The 12,955-nt window shown below is 42.5% G+C and overlaps 1 protein-coding gene across 1 annotated transcript; it reads right to left on the minus strand.

Annotated features, from left to right (window-relative positions):
• Positions 1–1,366: 1,366 nt before the first annotated feature.
• Positions 1,367–12,260, minus strand: LOC145415062 (zinc metalloproteinase nas-4-like). Its single transcript, XM_080284476.1, has 11 exons — positions 12,099–12,260; positions 11,296–11,359; positions 10,880–10,986; positions 9,751–9,844; positions 9,081–9,198; positions 7,426–7,670; positions 6,365–6,474; positions 5,040–5,127; positions 3,790–3,900; positions 2,658–2,780; positions 1,367–1,494 (listed from the first exon to the last, which is right to left on the minus strand). The coding sequence occupies exons 1-11, from the start codon at positions 12,258–12,260 to the stop codon at positions 1,367–1,369; spliced, it is 1,350 nt and encodes a 449-aa protein (XP_080140602.1).
• Between the last annotated feature and the right edge of the window lie 695 nt (positions 12,261–12,955).

The following is a 12,955-nucleotide window of genomic DNA, read 5'->3' on the forward strand; positions in this document are numbered from 1 at the left end:
GTGTTGTTCTTGGTTAAGGAGGATTTGTACCATATTTTCCTTAGCGATGTATGATGTGTATTTCACTTCCAAATCCTTTTAAATGTTATCGAAGCAAATACCATCAGTATTAAAGCAATATAAATAACACGTGAGAGTATTAGTATCCTGTATGCGCAATAAATTTCTAAGGAAAAAATGCTACGAAGTCTATTTTTTCACCATGGACAGGTGGATAATTAACAGGGAAGAAAAAAAAGTTAATAATTAGCTTTTATTCCTGTCTATTCCTGAGGACATCTTCAGAGGGATGAACACAACGTAAAACAGCAAATCTAGAGCAAAAAAGTGTCTTCAACCAGGTGATAGATGGCTTCCTAGCGAGCGTTCCTATTAGCAATTTTCTAAGTCAGATAATTCGGAATTGTATGTGTATTTCGTTTGTTGTATGAATTTCCTTCTTGGTGGTGTATTGATAAAAACAACAGATACACTATCTATCTATCTATAGCCAAACACCTTAATCCCGTGAAGGGTGACCACAAACAAGTCACCTCCATGTCGCCCTGTCCCCCGCCATTTCGCTGACCTCTCCCCAACTTACATCCCTCTCTCTCATATACCTCTCCACTCGATCCCTTCAACTCATCTTCTGGCTCGTAGGTACATACAATCATTAAAATCCTTTAGATATTTTCAAACACTCCATCCGTTGTTTATAAAAATGTAAGGAGGTAAATTTTTCAGATACATTCTTGTTCGATTGTACCTCTCGTGGATGCCATGATTTGAATCCTATTCCTGGGGCTGAGAAAATTCATATGATGGTAGATGTGACAGAAAGCGTTAGGAGAAATACACTGAGGTGGATGGGCCGTGTGGAGAGAGATGGAGAGTGAGAAACTACTTGCGAGAGTGTATGTGAGTGAGGTGGAGAGGGGAAGAGGGTGGGAGACCGAGGATGAGATGGAGGCATGGAGTAGAGAAGTTATGAGAGAGGAGGGGGGTGCAAGCTGGGGGGAGGCGAGCGAAATGGCAGGGGATAGGGTGACATGGAGGCGATTTGTCTGTGGCCACCCCTTATGGGATTAAGGCGTCTGGCTAATGACAGACAATAGATGGACAGATGTAATAAAGCTAAAGAAGACACCACTAGACTAAAGAGATTAAGAAGCAGATGTGATACTGAAACTACTGACAAATTCCACTTCAGGTACGACAGGCTTGTTCAGCGTAATTTTGTGCTGTTTATTCAGTGACTTTAGTGCCTGATAGGTGCATCTGCGCTCACGAAGCAAGAGAGAGTGTTATGTTGATCGTGTGTGTGTGTGTGTGTGTGTGTGTGTGTGTGTGTGTGTGTGTGTGTGTGTGTGTGTGTGTGCTCGCGCTAGCAGTTACCACATGACTTACGGCACCACAACAACATATACTTGGGGTTGGTGCGGCAGTGACCGTCTTTCTTCCACGCCTCGCAGTGACGGTTCTGGTCCTCGCACAGGTTTTGGTTGTAGTCATCTGTGTGCCGGAGGAACGAGCGTTAGTCTAACCCCTAACTTAATCTAACTTATTCTAATCTAACCTAACAAAATAATCCAGCCTTCCATTGCAACCATATCTAACCTCACCTAAATTAACCTAATCTAGCTCAGTCTAATCTAATCGAACTTAACCTAAGCTAATGTTACCCACTCTAATCCAATCTAACCTAAGCTAATGTAATCTACCCTAATCCTACCTAATCTAACCCAGATTATTATATGTTCCTGCCTTACCATTTGACAGCTAATATTTTTCATTACGATTTCTTTTTCTACTGAGGCTGTGGAAATGATGGAAACTCTATCTTTCGTACTCCATACACTTTTACAGTTGGGAACAAAAGTTTGTCTTAATATTTTACTTCTACGTCTCATTTTCCTCTACTGGCTACTGTTCCTGAGCTGAGGGAGGTTTGGTATGGTTTTCCACCTCACAGATCATTCTCTTTGATATGGTGTGTTAGGGAGGAAAGTGACGGACGTGCCCTTAATGAAAGGCAGACACAGTGGAATAGGAGACGAATATTTTGTCTCGAACTGTGCATATTAAATACTGATTTAGCAATATCATAGTAACGAGGAGAATATTTACCTTATACGCTCCTCTTATTTGCCGTTTTCCATTCTTTTTTTCCTCTCTCTGGCCTTTTTCCTCTATATTGGTTGATTTGATGGTGTAGGTGGTCTGAAAAATGTCTAGAAATAAAACTAATCGCAACTATCCCAGCACAAGATTATTATGAAGGGGGGCCGAGGTGTTAAAGTGAGGGATGGGTGTCTTTTGCTGCTGCTGTTCATGACGATTTAGTACGGCATTGGTACATTATAATCCCTTTAGGTTTGGACAGATGAGGTTAATAAAAAAAAGCGTTTCCAACAACCTGCAACATCAGATCAACCCACATGAGAGAGAGAGAGAGAGAGAGAGAGAGAGAGAGAACGCGTATGTCTGTATGTACAGTATGTATTTGTGTGTGTGTGTGTGTGTGTGTGTGTGTGTGTGTGTGTGTGTGTGTGTGTGTACGGTGTGTATGTATGTAAGAGTATGTATTTTTACGTGTGTACTGTATGTGTGTATGTATATGTACTACGTGTGTGTGTGTGTGTGTGTGTGTAAATCTCAAACTAACATGGACTCACTGGCAGCATGACAGACACCACAAGACATTTTGCAGAGGCGGGTCATGTAGTCTGGATTGGAGACGCATTCTCCTTTAGAGGCCCAGAAAGCACAGTGCTCGTTGTGGTCAGAGCATTCCTTCCCTGCAACGAAGAAGGGCATCTCAGGGGAGTACTTGAGATGGTGGACGCTTCGTAGCACCTAATCCTTATCGATTTATTTTGCACATTCGATACCTTTTTAAATATTATATTACCTCTTTACTACATTCCTCCATCTCATCGTCGGTCTCCCCCACCCTCTCCCTCCCTCCATCTCACGTACACTGTCCTAGTCAGTCTATTATTTGTCATTCACTGCACATGGGTAAACCATCTTAGGGCACTTCTCCTAATGCTTTGCAACACATCCACAACATCATCACAATGCTCCATCACATCCTCATTTGTCTGCCTCTATACTTAACGCCACATGATCCTCTCAAATGACTCATTTCCAGTACTCTCACCCCTGACTTGTGCCTTTTCACCATGTACAATATTTATTCCTTCATTAAACACTCTCTTCATATAACCAAAACACTCTATCATTGTATTATCAATATCACTGGTGTTCTAAACCATGTTCCCGCTAAAAATGGAGTGGGTACTCTCTAGAAACAAGAAAAAGCAAAATAGGCCTCTCAGACTAGATCTATCAAGAAAGTGCTCAGTCAAATGAACCATTCATCTGTTAATTCAGCATTACCTTCGAAATTCTCGGCTTCATCTCAAATACTATACTCTGTTCACTCTATTTAGGCGTAAAACTGCCATCTCCCGACCTTGAATACTGAGTTTAACACTAGAGTATGGTACTAGTCACGAAAAATGATCCGAAGATGATGTGGGGCCGTAATATTGTCTTATTCTGATATTTAACTACGGGAAATAGGCTGGAGAGGGATAAAAATTTCCACCAAGTTAAAGTGAATGAATGAATACAGGAGATTAACACTAGAACATGGTGCTAGTCATGAAGAATTGTTTTGAAGAGGATGCAGAGCTGCAATGTTGTCTTATTCTGCCAATAAACTACGAAGAATAAGCTGCAAACGGACCAAAATCTTCGCCAGTTTAAAGCAGACGAGATAAAGGTTACGTCTGGCATTACCACATTGCCTGCAAGACTTTTTGCAGTTGACGTTCATCCAAGTGGGGTTCTTGCCGCACTCCTTCATAGCCGCCCAGGTGGGGCAGTGCTTGCTGTAGTCCTCACACGGCTCTGCAGACACAATATACCAATCACACCACAACACAACAAACATGTTTTCCATGGTAAGCATGAATTGTCTGAACGGTTTCATAAAAAAAAAAAAAAAAAAAAAACTAATGAAAACCTGCCATTTCTTGGTCTTCTATAAAGTAATTAATCAAAGTTTTTATGTAACAATGCAAAAAAAACATATACGCCGTGCATACATTCCTCATAGTCGTTAATAAGAGCACTTTCATGTGTAATATTCAAAATAAATCGATATGGAAGAGATGTTATGAAGCCTTCAAAGGCACTTAAAATACGACCCTGCTCCTCCCCTGTGGGTCATGGTAACTGATAGATACGTGCCCACAGCGCCTGTGCTTGTTTGCTATATATTTCTCTCTATTAATCTATAACCAGACGCCATAATCCCGCCTTTTCGGTGCCCTCCCCCCAAATTACACCCCGTCTCTCATATGCCTCTCTACTCCACTCCTCCAGCTCATCCTCAGTCTCCCCATCCTCTTCCCACCCCCTCCACGTCACTCACATACACTCTCCTAGTTAGTCTCTCACTCTCCATTCTCCCCATATGTCCAAGCCACCTAACTGTATTTCTCCTAAAGCTTTCTATCACATCCACAATCGCACGGCAAAGCTCCTTCACTTCCTCACTTGTCAGTCTGTCTCTCCATGTATCTCCACATGTTTTGCTACGTAAAAAAAGAAAAAAAAAAATGAACACTATTTCTCATACCAGACAGATTAGACAGATTATTATATGGTAAATGTATATAATTTCTTATCAGTTTCAACTGAGAATGAAACCGTTCAAACAATCTGTGAGTACCCTGCTCATTAATAAATATATTTTTTTGCTTCACTTCGGCAAGTCATTCTTGTTAATACTAAAAAGCTATAGTGTGAGGATGATAGTGACAGTGAGGGCTATTTTGACATTGTGAGAATCAAGATGATCGTGTGAAAGTGAAAATGACAAGGCAATGTGTAGAGATAAAGGTGCAAGGTGATGGTGCAGGGTGATGGTGATGGTTGAAGTAAGGATAAAGGTGAAAGTGAAGGTGATGGTAGTGTACCTGATGATGTAAGGTGATGGTGAAAGTGAGGATGAGTTACTAGTGACGGCGATGATGATAGTGTACCTGGTGATTCGACACTGATAGGCTCAACGGTAACGATGGCAGTGGTGTTAGCACAGTTGTACAGCACCAGCAGCTTCTGGATGTCCCTCTGAAAAGGCAACACCACCTTAGTATTTTTTTTTTATTTAACTCCCTCAATTTCAGGACTTTTTAAAAGCTTCTTTATTTATTTTGCTTTTAATCTTAGTTACCTCCAGACTGTTTTATTAAGCAAAGGCGAGACCTCATGTATCGAATGGATAACAGAAATAGTAGTAGTAGTAGTAGTAACAGTAGTAGTAGCAGTAGTAGTAGTAGTAGTAGTAGTAGTAGCAGTAGTAGTAGTAGTAGTACAGTAGTAGTAGTGGCAATCCCAGGCATTTATGAATGTGAACCCGGTGGACTACAGGTTTAAACTGCCCTTCGTCCACAATCCACCATCCTACTTCCATGGAGTAGGGAGGGAAGTGAGAATGCTTTTTTTGGTTTTTGTTTTAACAAAGTCGTCGAATAAAAGCGTTTTGTGGTGGTCTGACTAAGATGAGAAACAGATAATTGTATTATGGGGGTTATAAAATTTCTCATCACCTCATCCTCGGCGGTTTATTCTGGGCATTATAAATCATTATATTCCTGTATGCTGTGTATGTCTCTTTCAGATTCGAGAGCATCTCTAGGGTCGGCCCGGTTAAAAATGTTCACACGCAAGACGCTTCACTCTACAGACGCCCCATGGTTTTTCATTGTAGCTCCCTGAGGATTTTCACGTGCAAGGTGCTTCGCTTGAACAAAGTCCCACATGGTCCTTCATCTTAGACGGTCCCGTATTTGTCTAATATTTCTGCATTTATTCACACTGACATCCATAGCATAAAACAGAGAAAATATAAACTTACCAGGTACAGAAATAAACTATAGTCCTTTTACCTTAACCTGGCCTGGTTTTTTGTCCTTTTGTAGCTTATTTAATGCAACTTTAGTGACATTAAGAATATACTATGGCTCTACAGTCTTCCCTTAGCACTTCTTTGTAACTAAGATCATATACGAGTATCAGTGTTAATCTGTTATAAATCTGTTTGCAAAATGGTGCAAAGGCAAACTCAGACCAGGTTAAAGTAAAATGGGTTTAGTAACAATGAACTGCCAGCGAGCCTCCTTAACTCCCCCTAAAAAAAAAAAAAAAAAAAAAAAAAATGCGAGTCAAAAGGTTTATTGATATTCTCCGTGGCTGAGAAAATTTAGTTACCCAACTCCCTCAGCATTCAAGATGGAGAGGTTGTAATTTTAAGACATGCTGAAGTTAAAAGAGCAGAGGCGGTTGTGAGTGCTGGGTGCATACTCACGAGGGAGAAGTCACGTCTCTGTCCAATCTCGACACTCTTTGCCTTGGGGATGATGGTGGGCTTGGTGCGGTCCTTGGCGAAGGCGTACGGGCCGTAGTGCATCACTGACCCTGCAACACACCACATCACATCACGTTACACCACACCACATCACACCATGCCACGCCACGCCACCATGCAGCGGGAGATAACATCTTAATGTACAATTCAGCATGAACTACAGGGTAAAGGCAAACTGTGTGAGAGGATTCATTCTCAAATTAATGACTGCCAATAGTCCCAAAGGATATGCAGAATGGTCTTCACACAGCTACGGCACACTGACATACTTGTACGCAAATTGTTATGTTGATTAATGAATATACGAGAACATTAGATCCCAAAATACTGTATGTGTGTGTTTGTATACTTTTTCCTTTGATCTATAAAACCTTTTAGGAGGTGAATGTGTTTGTCAGTTACAATAATGCCACACAAGAAGCCATAGCCCAAAAAGTGGTTTATTGAAACCAAGTTCAAAGTTGGGTTTAGCAACTGTAACTTACGAGTTGCAGTTGACTAAAGACGAAGACATGTCAGACATATTCATCATTATCGACAGATTAGCCTTCACGTGGACGACTTGCAGCTTTATTTCATAAAACATATTCTGTTTCCGTAAGATGGCGATACTAAGTCATCATGAAACGTTTTTTGAATGTGTGTGTGTGTGTGTGTGTGTGTGTGTGTGTGTGTGTGTGTGTGTGTGTGTGTGTGTGTGTGTGTGTGTGTGTGTGTGTGTGTTTTAACAGGTAGCAAAAAAATTCTTGACACAGGTAACAGACTTAGTTTCAGTAATCCATTCTGTACTCTGAGGCTTCTGTTGCGGTGTCATTGTAACTGACGGACACGTTAGCTATATATATCTGTCTACCTATCTATCTATCTTTCTATCTATCTGTCTATCAATCAATCAATCAATCTATCTATCTATATATAAAGAGAGAGAGAGAGAGAGAGAGAGAGAGAGAGAGAGAGAGAGAGAGAGAGAGAGAGAGAACACTGAAGGGTATACTACTCACCAAGATCGTACTCCACACCCAAGCTCTGTATCTTGTCCCAGGGATACTTGACAAAGTTCTCCTCCATGCCGTCCTGTATGTTGATGGTGTTGATAGTGACGAAGTTGTCTCTGTCTGCCCTGGACTGTTCGTGCCAGAACCCCGCAGCGTGCATGAACTCGTGCATGACAATACCCACGTACAAACACCCCGGCCCCAGAGACACCGCCTGTGCCCCACCCTGCCTCCCCACACTGCTGGAGCACCTAACGGTTGGTAAGACCCTATTACTGTATGAAAACTGAGAGCGCGAAGGTGTGGACGAACCTATAATTTTTTCTGTCACCCTTCAGCACCCTTTTGAAACTTCTTTAACACCCCTTTGGTGCCTTTTTCACACCCTTTTGGCTCCCATCTGACACCCTTTTACCATTCTCCTGGCACCTCTCTGAAACCCCTTTGGTACTCCTGTAACATCCCTCTGGTGCCCTTTTCACACCCTTTCGGCGTCCATCTGGCACCCCTTTATCATTCTTCCGACATCCCTATGACACTCCACCCACTGACCTGTTTGACACTACTTCAGCAATCTTTTGATACCTTTTGGTGCCCCTTTGACACTCCTTTGGGGCCCACCCTGCCAGAACACACTACTGATGCATTGAGGGTTACGCTACAGAACGAGGGAGAGTTATTAAGATTCGTATTCTTTGACGTAGGAGGCATCACAGCATCTCTTGCACAGTGATTTAGTTAGCATATGACACTCTATCATTATCTTGTATTTTTATAATATAGTTTTAATATCGACGTAGTTTGTATCAGTGACTTACACGAGGATAGTGAGGTGTAATGAAGGTGTAATGCACAGAATAAATAGCTTAGGAATATGTGTTACGGGAACCCCAGAGCCACTTTGAATACGACTATTAACTGAGAGCACAAAGATATTTGCAAGACCCCAGTTTCTGACGATAATTTCTGGAGCATCTGATGATGAATGAACATGTCTTGCCTTTACAGATGCTGTCTACACCCTGCAATGTGTGATGGAAGCTGAACTCATTTCGCCGTTAGGTTAGGTTATATATCATTTCCCCAGAGGATGGCCAAATGAAACATAATCTCTTCTTAGCTACAACATCACAGTAACCAGTTTCCTCACAGGCGATAAATCACCTGGTCATGGTGGTGTGAACAGCTCCTGAGGAGAGTAAAAAGTTGCCTGATCTTGCCTCTGTTTTAACTCTGCCACAGACTCAGTGCCAGAGTAAAAATTATTATTGTAATCCTGCCTGGAAGTTATTTCTCATTCATTATTACACGTAGAAAAATACACGCTTCGTTTGATTTCTTAGCACCTCCCTTCATTAACTTCCCCCACTATGTGACAAAAACGTGTGTATAGTCAGGTAAGTGACACCTGCCTCCAGGACACTCAGCTGCAAGTTAATTATGGGAGAGATATCGAATATGATGTAAGTAAGTTATCTTCCTATACACAACATACTTGTATATTTCCTTAAAGTGGTGCGGTGTGGTGTGGTGTGATAGTGTGGTGTGGTAGTCTGTTGGGGTGTATAGGTGTGGTGTGGCAATGTGCTGTGGTGTATAGGTGTGGTGTGGTAATGTGCTGTGGTGTATAGGTGTGGTGTGGTGTGACGTGTGGTACTCACCCGTCCCCCTTAAAGATATGGATGTAGTCACTCTCGATGGTGCGAGGGACGAAGCGGATGCAGGTGTGGTTGTGGTACTTTGCCATGGCAGTGGCGATGGTTCCACGCTCCTTCTTGGCTGCACAAACATTATAAGAGCAACATTGTTCTTATGTAGTTATTGCTCCATGTATCTCAGTTAACTGGACGACTTACTCGCACATCAGATATAATATATACATGAGGATATTCCAATTCTGCTCGAAATCAGTAACCCCTTCTGTCCGGTGACGTAATTTACATTTCATTCTTGCTTCAGATAAACTATTTTTTTTTTTTTTTTTGCTTCAGAGAAGCCTTTTGAACTGGAGTTAGAAACAAACTTCATTTACTCCCCTAAGCTGAATAAAATCATTTGTATGCACTAAGAATGAAAATAGAAAATCATTGGATCACAGGAGTTATATGTCTTGCCAATAAGCACAATCTCCACAATGTAAGTAAAAGTCATCGGTGTAAGCAACCATTCTCCTCACAACGTCACAAGCATGACTCTTGGTGTGTACATTTGTGCCTATTTCACTGTATGTTATTATAAACATTTGAAAGTATATATATATATATATATATATATATATATATATATATATATGTGTGTGTGTGTGTGTGTGTGTGTGTGTGTAGTACATACAGTATGTGGATGAGATGACATAAGGGATGACCCCATTGTACCATCGCTGATGTACGTCCCTCATGGCGTTTCTGGACATTGGCACCGACGCACGCTGGGGGCACAAGACATGGATCAGTATTGTTGGCGTCGGGTGTCGGATTTCTAGTGTCTAGGGTCGGATGGCAGGTGTCTGGTGTCGAGTGTCGGGTGTCGGATGTTGAATGTCGGGTATCGGGTGTGGGGTAACGTACTTGTCAGTCCAAGGGTTTCCAATGCATTTTAGGAGGAAGGACAGGTTTAACTGATTTCACTCCATGTTGTTTACAGGCATGTTCTTGTTCTTCAGAATGCTTCTTTGTTTACCAAAAGCCCTGCATCCAAGTCTTATTTTTTGCTTGATTTCTTTGACATCAGTTGGTATTTTCTGAACTGCCAATCGTAGAGATAATGTATTCTAGCTCTTCATCTCCTAGTTCTAGTGGAAGGAAGTGACCATATCTATTAAACATAAGTTCCGTTTTCTTCATACTCATCCTTCATGCCAATCAGAGCCTCTGTTCAGGTCAATTATCATTTCCTGAGATTAACTGAAATGAACAATGTGCTTTGCGAATCGGAAATTACTCAGTTGCTCATTATGTACAGTAATTCGTTAACCCTGTCAGTCCCCTTGATACTTGCGCCTCTTCTCATATAATTTATTACAAAAATACGAACAAAAGTAGTTATAGGCTACTCAGTTAATATATACAGTCCGAGAGAATAGTTCGCCTGAGATTTCACCTCTCCTGCATTCCACTTTCCTCTGTTGGCTAATATTCCTAAACTGATAGAGGCTTGGTATATTTCTCTAGCCATAGATAATCCTGTTTCAAGAGACGTCAGGAAGGAGAGTGATGGACTAACCCTAACTCTGAGGCTGACTCAGCGAAGTAGCAGACGAACTTTTGCACTGCAGCTTATGTGTTGTGGGGACGTTTCAGTCTGCTGATGGGGCGTGAGTGTGACAGTGGGGGTAGGAAGTGAATAAATAATGTAGGGTAAACACTGACTGACCCTCCCCCACAACACACGAGTAATAGCCCAGTGGAGAGGAAGGAGAGAGCTATATATGGACTACCCTGCAGATGAAGTGAGGAGGACTGACCTGAAATAGTGTGTTGTACTCCTGAAGTGATAGGAAGATGTCGCCCTGGTACAGTCCCGCCAGCTCTATGGGATCAGCCTTGCTTGAGGGGTCATAGTCTTTGTGTACTGGGGAAGCAAAGGATTGGGTTAGCACACACACACACACACACACACACACACACACACACACACACACACACACACACACACACACACAAATAAAGGACCATTGATGCAACAGGTAATTTATAAAGCTGTGCAAAATATGGAAAAAAAAGGAACGAAGCATTTTTTTTTTTCCCCTCTCATTGCTTTACTAGGCTATTTAGACTGGTATCACTGAGATTATAGTGACTGGTCTAGGAGTCAAACTTGGGTCTTTCCAGTTGCGAGCTGAATGTACTAACCACTGGACCCCGGGCTTGCTTTACTTACCCATCTGACTGCCCTCCCTGAAGTCGTCTGGGCTGAGTGGTGCTCCGGGTATGTCCCACACCATCTGGACAACAGTGAGTAAAAACAGTAGTAGTATTAGTACTAGCAGTGGAAGCAGCGGTGGTGGTGGCGGTGGTGGTAGTAGTAGTAGTAATAATAGTAGTAGTAGTAGTAGCACTAGTAGTGGTGGTGGTAGTAGTAGTTCCGTCACTGGAACAAGTCGCCAAAAAAATTAACAAAATCGTCTGCCTTCAGGGGGTTACGCTCATCTCGATCCGTATGTTTTGTATCCTAAGTGGACCTGGAGATTTCGTGACGTCTGTTCAGTAGCGATTTATTCTGCACATTACTTTTCAGTGCTTTCTCTCATGTTGGTGCAATTTCATGATATATATTATTCATACATCATGGGACAGCGGGGGTACATCGCTGGGCTAAGTTAGGTTAGGTTAGATTAGGTTAGGATACGTCAGATAGGCTTAGGTTAAGTTAGGTTTGGTTTGGTTACATTAGATTAAGTTAGGTTAAGCCAGGTTACGATGGAACCTCAGGTTAGGTTAGGTCACGTCAGGTTAAGAAAGGTTAGGTTAGATTAAGTTATGCTATGTCAAATTCGATTAGTTTATGTTCAGCTGAGTTAAGTAAGGTTTGGCTAGGTTGAGCAAGGTTAAGTACGACTAAGTTGGGATACGTCAAATAATGTTATGTTTTGTTGTGTTAAGTAAGATTAAGTTAGAACACGTCAGGTTATGTTGTTATGGTATGCTATGCTGTGGACTGCAGAGATTAATGGATTTCCTCACAGTGTCCGGGTGTCCAGTAGGCAGTTGGGGCATAGCTGGGTCGAAGTGTGGCAGAGATTCCACGGCCTCCACGATGGGATCAGACGATCTCACACTGATCCCTGCCCCCTCCACCGCAGCGCCCACCACACCCAGCACCAGCACCCACGCCCACATGGCCATCTGTGCACCATAAACACATACCCTGCAATTATTATAAGTTCCATGGCAGCCTAAATCTATCCAATTTAAGACAGCATTTCATATAAAGGTGGACAGATAGAAAGGCAAATTGATACATAGAAATAGGATTGCAAATGTGTGTGTGTGTGTGTGTGTGTGTGTGTGTGTGTGTGTGTGTGTGTGTGTGTGTGTGTGTGTGTGTGTGTGTGTGTGTGTGTCTGTGTGCGCGCGCGCGTGCGCGTTCAGTGTGCAGCCAGAGTTCTGGCCGACGAAAACGAATTTTGCATAGAGGTAGACCTCCACGAGAACCAAGTTTTGGGCAGGGTGGAACCAATGAAGACCTCTATCTACTTCCGGGCCTGGGGGGGGGGGGGTCGGCAGCAAGTAACAGTGTAGCTGAAGCTTAGCAGGGCAGGAAGTGCAGTACTGTGTATGAGGTAGTGTATTCAGTACAGGTAAGGGAATTACAGGTGCAGTGTGTAATTAGTATGCGTGAGAAGCGGGTATGGTGGCAGGGGGAGGGTGGAGGGGGGAGTGGGTGAAGGAGGTAGGGGCGTTCACCACTCCTGGCGCCTGTTGCACTTCGTAACACCTTTCCTAAGCGATTTAAACTACAAAATGAACCTCACTTTCCTCCTGTATATTACTGGTGCAAAGTACGCCGAAACTAAAACGGTATATATAACACACACACG

Source organism: Coenobita brevimanus, chromosome 101, assembly GCF_032717465.1.
Source record: "Coenobita brevimanus isolate Jiangsu-jjx chromosome 101, ASM3271746v2, whole genome shotgun sequence".
NCBI lineage: Eukaryota > Metazoa > Arthropoda > Malacostraca > Decapoda > Coenobitidae > Coenobita > Coenobita brevimanus.

Excerpts from the sequence above, each read along its gene's own strand:
- LOC145415062 (XM_080284476.1), bottom strand. The coding sequence starts at position 12,260 with ATGGCCATGTGGGCGTGGGTGCTGGTGCTGGGTGTGGTGGGCGCTGCG. Across the intron at positions 9,199-9,750 it reads TGTCATCTCATCCACATACT|CCAAGAAGGAGCGTGGAACC; the intron begins GTATGTACTACA and ends ATGTTTGTGCAG. Across the intron at positions 5,128-6,364 it reads AGAGACGTGACTTCTCCCTC|AGGGACATCCAGAAGCTGCT; the intron begins GTGAGTATGCAC and ends TTGCCTTTTCAG.